Genomic DNA, 12,717 nt, shown 5'->3' on the forward strand with positions numbered 1-12,717 from the left:
CTACTGTTAAATACCATAACTTAAGAATTATTGTTTTTAATTGGAAAGGGTATTGCAGTACAGTAAGTTACCTCTTTTTTGTCAGGGTCACAGTCATATTTGATGCTATATCCTAATCTAGCCAACAAGTAAAGATTAATATAATCATACCTTTTTGAAGCTTTTATAATTAAAAATCTTGATACACATAAGTTATTAATAAAACACTTTGCCAGTATAAAATATGCGTAAAGATGTAAATACTAGTATGCCACTGGCTGCAAAGGGCAAATGAAGTGTAAGCATAAGTGTACTGTAGACACGTTGCTAATTTATATATAAACAATGTAGTTTAATATGGTACCTATGAATCAAACACGTGTTATTGTTTTGTCTGTTTTAAATTAGCGCTTATTATAATATTATCATTCTTATCAGTGGTTTAACTTCCATACTAGGATTGATTATTCAATTTTCCAGTTTTTGTAGGGATTTCGATTATTGTCTGAATTTTAAACACAGGCCACTGGATTGTCTTTTATAATATAAGCAATAAATTTAAATTTAATTTATTTCTCTATCAAAGCGATATCCCCGGATCGTCCTTAAGAATAATTTATAGATGTTAACAATGAAATAATTTATTATCATTGTTTATTTAAAATAAGAAATTGCAATCTTAATCGATGACAATTACATTGTCCTTGTGGTGGATCGCTGGCATCATTGTATACCACAGAGTTCTTCTAATAAATATTAACAAAATATCCAGTGGAGTTTTAAAACGCCTTTAATTGCAGTTATACATATTACTGAGAATATTGTCCTCAAATGTATAATATCATAGTACGTATCGTATATCGGGAAATCAGAATTATAATTATACTGACTAAAGTATGTGTGAAGTAAATGTCATGGTATGTAAAGTTTAGTTATTTAAAGTTAATTCTTTGATGTTTTATCACATAGTTTTACAGTGTACTACATTGTAATGTGAAATAGGAAAAAAACTAATAACAACAATAGGAAGCACCGTTCAAGAAACATGTGCATTTTTTACAATATTTAATCACATAGATATCATGTCAAAACATTTTAAATTAAATTCACTGTATGTGTTTGAAATAATGCGGACGTAATGATAATGTTGATATAACTTTGTTTATCTTTTAACAATAAAGTAACTTCTTTCAAATATCCAAGGTTTCCCAAATACCCATTTTGTATCTTCTGTTTTTCTTTCTTTCATGTTGCTTCTTTCTGTTGAAAAGAAGTAGATCGTAAAATAACATACGAAACATTTTAGAACTATTTGTGAAAGAAAACTACAAAACTGTCAGTTTTTGTTTTTATAAACATGTTCAAGTACTCATAGTATGTGATGTTTGTTTAACATCTACATTGATAAGTTAATTATATGATAATGAACTTGGGGTGGCAAAAAAATAAATAAAAATAAACATATGTTGTGTAATATTTGTGTAATATCTCCACTATGAAGTCATAAAATATTTTAGAAATACATTCCAGTTACCTAAGTACTTTTTTCAAAAATGCAAACACGCAGCACATTCATTTTTGTTCGTGTTGATTTATTTCTATTTAGAAAAACTTCATTTGTCTTTCATAAAAATATACCTTGGTCACCTCTCAATTTATGCTATTTGGAAGACATTGGGTGAAATATTTGTAGTATTTACATAACCACTTCATGATGTTTGTGATTTTTAACAAATAATTCTGTGATGATATCCAGTGATGATATCCTCGGAGAAAGGTCAATCATTGTCCAGATAAAATTCGTACATGATGAAAGTTTGCAAATGTAATTTGAGAAGGTTTTTTAATAATGAGTGTGTCGTTTACAAATTTCAAATTTTTTTCACGGCAGATAGATTAATGTATAATGCATAAGCTCTCAATTAACTGTGTTCAAACGAACCATTAGACATAAGTTTAAATTTCAGTCGTGTGCAAGCAAAAAAAAAACCAAAAACAAAACAAAACAAAAAACAACAACAACCTTGAAATAAGACTACCATCGTCACAGGATCAAAATGCTCTTAAATTGCGGGGTGATCTAAATTCTGGATTATGTAACCATTGACATTAAGCAAAGAATATTCTGTTATTTAATCATTATAATCTTATTTGCGGGATGGTCTCAATTCAGGGGTGGTCTTAAGTTTGGATTCTACTGTTTATATATTAATCAGAATAAATGCGTTACAAATCGCGCAAGGGATATTAGCATTTCAATAGTCCTTAAGCATTGGATAGTAGTATTAATAAAAACTTTTCTAGCTGCAAACATAACTTTTTCCATAAACAAAACGCACTGGCTGGGGACAGGCAGTCATCAGAAAGAAACTTTTGAGTGCCACGTGGAAAATTATAAGCACATCACTTCTTAACCGTAACATGAGTCCAAGTCTTCTTCAAAGATATTATATATATATAATATATGTTATAAAGGAGCATTTATACTAAAAACTTCAGAATATAGGTTTAATACAGACTTAAAACATTAACACCGAAAAATTCAGCAGTCACTAGCATGGACAAATTTAAGATGACGTGATCAGCAGCAATGTATGCAATCTCTATCGTCCACGCTCCATCCACTTGTTCAAGCAAGACATACATTAAATCAAGGAACGAATTATAGTAAAAGATTTAACCCTTAATTTCGAAAGCTGAAATAGTAATCAGTATGTTATTAACTGTGAAGTTATAACAAAACACATTCAATATTTTCAAATGTTTATTAAGCAGACGTCATTCGTCGTTTTATAGTAACAATTTGTTCAATGATTATTCTGTTGATAGTTTTGGACACTATAATACCTATATTTACGTTAAAAATCCCATATTCCAATCAATAAAGATAAAATTTCCGAACATACTTTAAACATGTCTTGCAGATCCTTTTATGAGTAAAACATGTTCACATAATCACATGGCTTTTGTTGGGAGTGTTATCATATGTGAAATAATAATATTTATATGATCATTACGCAGCTAAATCAGTTAATCACACTAGTACAATTGTAATGCAAATAGGTTATTTACATATCGAATAAGAAGTTCATACAACGGTTTATAACTTAACGAAATATTGACATGGCAATATTATTTCAAAATATTTATGTTCAAAAGCTTTACAATAACTATAAGAAATAATCCACATCTAGATAACACTCAATACCAACATTGGCCAGTTCCAGTCGAAAGTACTTTTTTACAATTAACTGAAACCAAATTCATATGATAACATTATATTTACTCATTTTATGATCAAACATTTGAAATGATTTTTAATACAGATTATGCAAAGCAATGAAAAAATGAAGACATATTTGTAGCAGAATAGTTATATTCGAGTCATATAAGGGTTGGAAATATGAACTTAAATTTCTGATGACAATAAAGTGATTACAATTGTATACTTTAAACCAATACAAAACATGCAATGCATTTACTTATACATAAAATGGCTTTTTTTGTTTTTCTAACATATCGAGAATTAAAGATTAAATTAATTTAATAAGCAAAAATTAGTAATTGTCAAGATACCGATAGTTGACTTAATCTCGGCCCTGATTCAACATTATAAGACCGACCGTTTATGTGTGCACTTCTAACACAAGTTGTGTTCCGAAAGTCTAGATATCTCATAAAAGTGTATTCTTGCATATCAGGATGATGTCATTTTACCGGAAGTTGTAATTTCATACGCTGTTGTTAGAAAGTAGTTACGGTTGTAATGATATGAATTTCCATTAAAATTAAAAAAAAGAAATAAAAATATAATGCAATATGGTAGAATATGCAAGAAAAAATATCTGACATATGTTTGCGGTTCGGATCAGAATATCCGTCCCTCGGTAATAACGAGGCTTGCCGAGTTACCGCCCAATAGGCGGGTCACCTCGGGACGGATATTCCAATCCGAACCGCAACAGATATTATTAGTCTAATTGTTTGAAAAATAAGTCGGACGTTTTAAATATTAATATGTAAACGCTCTCTGCTTATCATAGGAAATACGACCAGAAATATTGGAAGTGTATCTAAAAATCTTTAACTAGTAACAAAACTGTTTCTCTGTTAATAAAAAAGTTTCAAGACGAAGAACAGCAGAAATGCCACCCATCCTGTTTTGAAAGCGTTGGCTGAAAGGGAAAAGGATAAGATTCAATGCACAATCGCGTCACAATACCGCGCGCGCGTGCATGCGTGTGTGTGAGTGAATATTAAATACTATTTTAGTGATCATGTACACATTTATTAACAATTAATCGAAAATGATTATCTCTTTGAACAAGTAATACAAAAATATATAAATACTTAATAAAAGCGTCTAAACTATTAACTTTTTATTATTTTTTTTATTTTAGACCCATTTAAGAACTATAGTTGTAACACGCACGTAACGGATTGTCTATAAAACAATAGAGTAACATAATTTAGCGAATCATAGTTTACATTACCATTGTTGCCAATACATTCGTCAATTTTCATTGTAAAGCCAGGACTACACGTGCATTTTCCAGCATCTACATCACAAATAGAGTTGCCAATATCTTCACAACCACCAGTAGCAGCAGAACATGGTTTACCGCTCACAGCTGAAACAATTTGCATTATACGGGTTTCATAGTTATTGTGTTTGTTTAAATGTTGATAAAATAAAATGTAAAACATCCTCTAATTTATCTTTTTTATTCCAGGCTATTGGCCTTCGCTTTTACAAAATGTAATACGAACGAAGCAAATTACTTTAAGAATCATTTATTGTTTTCTTAAGCTCGGGTTTTAATTATCTGAAGTTTGTCAAACTTCTTCCTTCCCTGACACAACACGTACTTAACAACTTTGTGTAATGATTTACTGTATTAAACTAAAAAAAACTAAAATCATACATTATCTGAGCTGTTACAATAAAACCGTAATTTTGACACTTTGTCTTAGAATCTACACTAACAGCAAAACTTACTGAGAATACAGTCATTTTCCTTTTCCTCATGGTCAGTTTTACAAATGCACTTTGAGCCGTCGCATATCGAATTCACAACACCTGGACAATCGTTAATTCCAGAACAACTACTCTCAAGCGCTTTGTAATAAAATTAGTAACAAAGAAATAATGATTTTGTCAAGCCTAGGAATGTCAGGTACAGAACGATTTCGTTCGAAGAATCTAACTAAAGTGATGTTCCTTTTTTAGTTTACTGTTTGTACATGGATAGGTCTTATATCTGCTTCAATAAAGAATTGAAGAACAACGTAATTATGTAGCATTCTGAAAAATGTCAGTGCAGGTAAATAGTATAAGAAAATATTTACAGTTAACTTTCTTTCCTAACAAAACTTAAGTTGAGTAAACTGCTGGTTTATACCAAACATTTCTATATTACCATATAAGACTTTAAAATTGCCTTGAGTTTTCCGATGCAACTCTTATTCTTATATTAATTGTATAGAACTGCATTTCTTATTCTCATAATTACTTTTAATGCAAGAAGTGTCATCATCAGGGTCTTCTCTGTAACCGTTCACACATCGACATTTAGCGTTGCTTTCTGCCCCATCACATTCAGCATTTTCTGTGTGAGTGCATTGATCTGCAGTTTCCTTTGTACAATCAACACTTGACAACGTGTCTACAAAATAGATTTTTTAGATTGGTGTGTTTTTTACAAAAAAAAACTTATTGTATCCTGCTTCAAATATATATATATATAGCATATTAATGGCAAGGGCAGTGGCTTTTCACGGGCAATAATTATTAAAAATGTTGTTCATTATTTGATTTTATTTTTTTTAAGTTCATGGTATTTTTTTATTAATCTTAAGATAAAGTGTGATTTTTTTACTGTATACTTTAAGAGAAGACGTGTTGTTCTATAAAAACTATTTATTATTCAGAACAAAATAATGACCATGGAAGCGGTTATCTTTTAACATTTTTTTTTTAGTATTACATTTTAGATTTTATAAGTGCAAGCTTAATTGTATAACATTATTCAACTGAGAATAACAACTATGAAATCATTCTGCTGTATACGTTTAAAGTAGATGTCTTTCCAGTTAAAAAGATAAGAATGCAATGATGTACAAAAATATGTAATTAAACTTTCGGTTATGACATCTTTTCCAACTGTTTCTTTCCTCACATTAAACATATTGAGTAAAGTTAGGGATTTATACTAAGAAATCTAAGGCAAAAGAATATCAACTAGAATTTAAAAACAAATCATTTTAAATGCATCTTCCTTTACTTAACTAAACTTGTATGAATATTGCATTTCTTATTCCCTTCATTACTTTTTATACAAGAGGTGTGTCATCAGTTTAAAGTAGATGTTTTTCCAGTTAAAATTTAGAAAACAATGATGTATAAAAATTAAACCTTCGGCTATGTCATCTTTCCCAATTATTTCCTTCCTTCCATAAAACTTAATGAGCAAAGTTAAGATGTTATATGTATACTATGCAATCCCAATCAAAATAATATCAAATAGAATTTAAAAACAAATCATTTTCAATGCAACTTCCTTTACTTATATATGATTAACTAAACTTGTATGAATAATGCAGTTCTTATTCCCTTTATTACCTTTAATACAAGAAGTGTCATCAGTAGGATCCATTTTGTAACCGTTCACACATCGACATTTAGCGTTGCTTTCCGCTTCATTACATTCAGCATTTTCTGTGTGAGTGCATTGACCATCAGTGTCCTTTGTACAGTCAACATTTGACAACGTGTCTACAAAATTGATTATTTAGATTTTTGACATAAAAACTAGATTATAATGCCTTGAAGTCATATATTACAACATAGAGCAAAATAATTGCCATAAAAAGGTTGATGGCACTTCTATATTAAATTAAATAAAATAGAGAAAAGATCTTACTGTATACTTTAAAAAAAGAAAGCCTTTACACTTTTTACAGACAATGATTATTTAAGTTGTTCTTTTATAATTTTTAGATTTTTAAAGTTCATGGTAATTGTCGTTTTATTTACTAAGATAAACTATGAATTGTTTTACTGTATACTTTTAGAGAAGACATTTTTTCCATTCTTTTCTATATTAAAGTATATAATACAGAACAAAAATGACCATGGAGGCGTTTATCTTTTTACAGAATACATTTACAATTGTGTTATATTATTGATACATTTTAGATTTTGGAAGTGCAATATTTATTGTATTACATTATTCAACTGAGAATTTACTATGAAATCATTCTGCTGTACACGTTTAAAGTTAATGTCTTTCCAGTTCAAAAGATAAGAATACAATGATGTACAAAAATATGTAATTCAACTTTCGGCTATGTGATATGTCCCGATTATTTCCTTCCTTCCATATTAAAAACGTATTGAGTAAAGTTAAGGCACTCATGTATACTATGAAATCCCAATCAAAATAATATCAACTAGAATTTAAAAAGAAATAATTTCCAATGCAACTTCCTTTACTTAACTAGACTTGTATGAATAATGCACTTGTAATTAATTTTATTACTTTTTATACAAGAAGTGTCATCAGTAGGGTCTATTTTGTAACCGTTCGCACATCGACATTTAGCGTTGCTTTCCGCCTCATTACATTCAGCATTTTCTGTGTGAGTGCATTGACCATCAGTGTCCTTTGTACAGTCAACACTTGACAACGTATCTACAAAACGGATTATTTAGATTCTTTTATATAAAAACTAGATAATAATGCCTTGATGTATCATATATTAAAACATAGAGCAAAATAATTACTATTAAAAGATTGATGATACTTCCTTATTTAATTTAAAAACGACAGAGAAAAGATTTTACTGTATACTTGAAAAGAAATTATATTTGTTTTAATAAAGCTTTTTAAACGATAACATAAAACGTTAAAAACAGAGAAAAATATTAATGTATACCCTTTTCGCAGATACTATCCGTATTGACCACAACCTCTTTGTAACCGCTTGAACATTTGCACTTCATTGATTCATCTGTATCATCACACTTCGCATTTTCAAAACCTGAACATTGGTCTACTCCATCACCATCTGTGCAGTCTGTATCTGATACCTTTGCTATATTTAAATAACATAGTAGACTAATAATTCAATACGACAAAATTTTTATCTCTTTAGTGTACCATTACATGTCTTTTTATTTTATACGTCACTTATTTTTCAGGGATGTAACACTTATTCGGTAACACATTTGGTTTAATTCTCAAGAACCAGATCAGCAATCATAGGATTTTGAAAAAAATGGTCATATGCAGAAAAGAAAATGAATAAATAGTGAACGCAAAGCTTAGTAAATTCTAAATACTAATATAACAATCTGAATTTTAGAAACATTATGCAAATAGAAAGTCTTATTTTGGATAGGAAATAAAAAAATAGATTGTCTGTTACATTTTCGCTTTCAATTTGGATCAATACAATTAATAAAGTGACTATTATTTGCACGTGATCAAAATGATTGACATTTTGCTATCTCTAATAAATGCATACGTGTAAACTCCAGTTTTTACAGAATCAAGAATGACCTATCTATTCCATCAGCTAAAACCAGTCCAATGTTTAAGGCTTCTGATAAAACATGAAATTACTTTTATAATCTGGATTAATTTTATTTAATACATATGGAATTTTAAAATATCATGCATGTTTATTTCTGCTATTTTTGGAAACCTTACTAATATACACTTATTTTCTATCTTATTTTATCTATTTATTAACGTTTTTGTGTATACTGACTGACTTCTTTAGACAAAATGTCAAATCACTAAAAAGACAGAAAAAATATTTTCGGATCGTTGAACCGGAATTCAATCTCGAGGCTCTAAGAGAGCGTCTTACGCCTAGATCTTAGCTTTAAAATGCAGTTAACAAGAAATTTTCAGAAGCAAACTAAATGATTTTAAATGTGGACTTTCAATTAGGATTTGTAATTCTTCAATCATTATATTGTACATATCGATTACATTGGACATTATATTAAATTATTAGTCTTAGTATTACCGGCAAAAAAAGAACAGGTCTGCAAGCTCAGTACTGCAGCAAGTAAGAATATTTTCCTCGTCATCTGCAAAACAATGATTATTAACTGCAATCGTATCAGGAATTATTTTCAAAATAAATCTTATATTAAAGAAAATTTTACTTGTGAAAAACAATATATTTTATGGTTTATGATAATAAAATGAAAATTAATCTATTTTAAAACGTATCTATTAAATGTAACTGAAGGTCGCAATCAAGTTTTTTGAATCATTTCTTATCTTATGAGCGCAATTTGACAGAATTTTAATGCAGTTGATAGTCAAATTGAAATGACTGTCTCGTAATATGCTGACAACATTATGATAATAATAACAATTATAATAAGAATAATAATGCTTAACAATGTTTAAAACAAGATACCATTAACTATAAGAGGTTATCTTTATATGTAATCTGAAACCTGACATATATTAATACTTCAAGTTCTATTAAATTTAGATACGAAATTATCTTTAATATATACAACTGGTCATTCGCTTACTAAAATTTGAGTGTAAAAATGCATATTTCATTTACTTGAAATAATATATTTTGACAGCGATACTGTTTCTAATTTTGACCCTTGGAAAACCAATACTGAGGAGGTAATTTTCACGATTCCAAGAACAAACATGACGTCGTTTATAAAGCCGACAGGGAAACTGGCAAGAAAATCTTGCCCATTAAAAATTAACTCTTTTTTCAACTTAATTTGTAAAAAATTACTTCAAACATTCTTTTCTTACAAAAATCAACAATCTGTTAAACTTCAACAGATACGGTATATAGATACTTCTCTTAATGCCTATCTGTTAAAACCAGTTTGATGGCTAAAAATAGCTTTCTCGGGGAATTCAGAATAATAAAAAAACGAAACATATACAAAAAGTATGGCGAGGTATATGTAGCAACGAAAAAATCCCTAATAATTTTGAATCATATATTAACATAATTATTTAAAACATATCACCCTTCAGATAATTATCATCGTGTGTTGTGCAATATTAAAATATTTTTTCGCCTGATTTGTAAACACAATGTAAAAAAGTGAGTATTTTAAGAGTATCTTTTTAGTTTTTTTTTTACAGTTCGTTGTGTCAAAACTGTAAAACAATTGATACAAGTGTATCTGTAATTAAATTATGTTTGTGATATTACACAATATTGCTAGATTCAGAGCTCTATATACTGTTATTTTTTATTAAAAAAACAAAAACAATCTAGTACGCACATTTTGGCCCCTTTAACAAGCCATGTTATGTTACAAATGTAATAAATAATATACATTAATTTAATAGTATTATTGTTTATTATTGGAACAGAAATAATTATGTATTAACGACAAAACAGTGTAATTGGAAATATAAAATGAAATAATAAAAATAACTTACCATGATTTACGTTGTGCGCTTCTTGATCCGATATGACTGCTGGGATGGCTTACTCGTACTTATCAAGTAATTTTGGGGCCATGTAAAGTAGTCACATGATCAATGTTGTAAATTGTAACTTAAGTAGAGGTTTTAAATTATTATATAATTTCTTTTTTTTTTTGCAATGACATCAGTTTATTTTCAGGGTGTTTGTTTAACCAATAGTCGATCGGGCAGATAGATTTTGTTTCTAGATTTTTTCTCTCTAAAATTTAGCAATCATGAATATGTTCACTTTTGTACTGATCTTCTGTAGTACCATTTTGAGCGATTTTATCTGCCTCAAGTTTCACATCCTTAGCTATGATAGTAATAACTACTTTTCAGGTATTTGTTGGAGCGTTGTGCTGGCTAAATGCTTATGGTAAAATGATGTCAGTAACGTGTTTTTAACATAAGTATAAAACATTTATAAGTGCTAGAAAAACGTTAATGAGGTGACAAAAGTTTATTTTTCTTATCGAAATTTAAGTTATCAATATTTCATATATAATACATTGCATATCGGTACAACAGATTGTCTTCTCGTCTTCAAGTCTCTCCAATGCATGAAACGTTCAACATAAAAATTACTGAATCCTGAAGCATGCAAACTAACGTGCAAACCCACGACAAAATAAAACAAGCAAACCAACGACGAAATCATTTTATGTGGTTACATGTAAGTATGTGTGTTCGGGTTGCAAAGGTTCATCCGATACATCTGAATTATCGATACTTGCAAAATACTATATATAATTCAAGACAGATGTACCGATATAACCGATATAGCGATACAAGCGGTATTGATATAGTATAGTTTACAGGACCTGTTTTTATAAATGCTCATTCAATTCAAATTTGTGTTGCTTAGATCATTTACATTTCTGTTCATACAGGCACTACTAAATGTTCAAAACTTTTAATAAAAACATCACTCACCAATTAAATCTTGGCAAATAGTGGAAATTAAAAATACATTTTAATAACTGAATTATAGCGTCAGCATTTTTATTTATTACATAATTTATAATAGAGTATATAAAGATTTTAATCATATGGACTTTTTTTAAAAATATATGATGAAATTCAAGTCTTTTTCTCAAGAACGTTTTCAGTTTTAAACAGTAAGATACCAATGCATTAGAAAGGATCCTGCAGTGACTGGGATTCGAACTAGCGACTACCTGCTTAAAAGCGGAAGTAACAACAATCTCGAATACTTAGCCCGTTAGTTGAGTTCCCTGTCACAGTGATCAGAGGTTGTCCTATAAAGGTAGGTTTGCATTAAACTGTCGTACATTCCCTTTTCAGAATGTCATCGATGACAGATAATCTTATTTTCAAGTCAGAAACCATTTCGATTACAAATCAGACATCGTTTCGATTCTTTTAAATTAGAAACTATTTCTATTTCCAAGAAAAATCGTGGAGCCAGACAATCTGGACGAGCACCTATCTTATGACTCCGCGACAGTAAAAGCACTCTAGAACACTGAGTTATTGACGCAGTTGTAATACAAGTTGTACTACAATTTCGAAGTTACTGTAAATGTTCACTCAATCATAACACTTTAAATATTTTAGCATTTTAAAGACTTACCATCATATGATAATTAGGTTGCCAGTTTATTCGTGTCTCGTAAACAAGCACCGGCTAATGCATGTATGTAATGTAGTAAATGTTTGTAAACCCCCACATTGCCAATACATCAGAATTATTTTATTAACAAGATAAAGATAGCGGGACGTCAGTATATACTATTATCATTCTCTGGCTTTCTCAAGTAATGTACGAGTATATTTTAAATAACATATTGTGCTTTTGTTTATTTTTATTTACATTGTCATCTAGAGTTGTCTAATTTAAACAAATAAGCACTGTTTTTATCAGAAAAAATAAATACGTAGGCCTTTGGTGCTCATGAAATGATTTTATCTGTTTGTCTTATAATGTGATTTATTATCTTTTATTTACTTAAGAATTGCTTCAAAAAATATGAGAATACAAACAAATTATTAAAATATTGTTGTTTGATCGGAATGCCTTAAAATCACGAGTATTTTTTAAGCTCTTAAAAGTGGTACCGAAATATTGTAAAGTGTTATAGTTAGGTACTGAATTTCCATAGACTAGAATGGAGTCGACAAATTAGTATGATAAAGATAAAGCACTGCATGCATCACGAAACAAATACTTTATAAAGAGACATAAATAATGTATTTCGTTTCATGATTGCACTATACAATATACTATTATAATTTG

General features: G+C 29.2%; 1 protein-coding gene across 1 annotated transcript; it reads right to left on the bottom strand.

Moving 5' to 3' along the window:
- Nucleotides 1-2,738: 2,738 nt before the first annotated feature.
- Nucleotides 2,739-10,497, bottom strand: LOC132757328 (fibrillin-2-like). Its single transcript, XM_060748579.1, has 9 exons — nt 10,431-10,497; nt 9,019-9,082; nt 7,918-8,076; nt 7,521-7,673; nt 6,602-6,754; nt 5,493-5,645; nt 4,979-5,098; nt 4,473-4,610; nt 2,739-4,154 (listed from the first exon to the last, which is right to left on the bottom strand). The coding sequence occupies exons 1-9, from the start codon at nt 10,431-10,433 to the stop codon at nt 4,090-4,092; spliced, it is 1,008 nt and encodes a 335-aa protein (XP_060604562.1). The 5' UTR covers nt 10,434-10,497; the 3' UTR covers nt 2,739-4,089.
- Nucleotides 10,498-12,717: the final 2,220 nt, after the last annotated feature.

Source organism: Ruditapes philippinarum, unplaced genomic scaffold (genome assembly GCF_026571515.1).
Source record: "Ruditapes philippinarum isolate M1 unplaced genomic scaffold, ASM2657151v2 ctg801_1_1_1_1, whole genome shotgun sequence".
NCBI lineage: Eukaryota > Metazoa > Mollusca > Bivalvia > Venerida > Veneridae > Ruditapes > Ruditapes philippinarum.

Bases quoted from the DNA above. Each gene is read 5' to 3' on its own strand.
- LOC132757328 (XM_060748579.1), bottom strand. The intron at 7,674-7,917 runs GTATACATTAAT...TCCGTTTTGTAG, and splicing joins GGATAGTATCTGCGAAAAGG to ATACGTTGTCAAGTGTTGAC. The intron at 5,099-5,492 runs GTAATTATGAGA...TTTATTACAAAG, and splicing joins TGACACTTCTTGCATTAAAA to CGCTTGAGAGTAGTTGTTCT.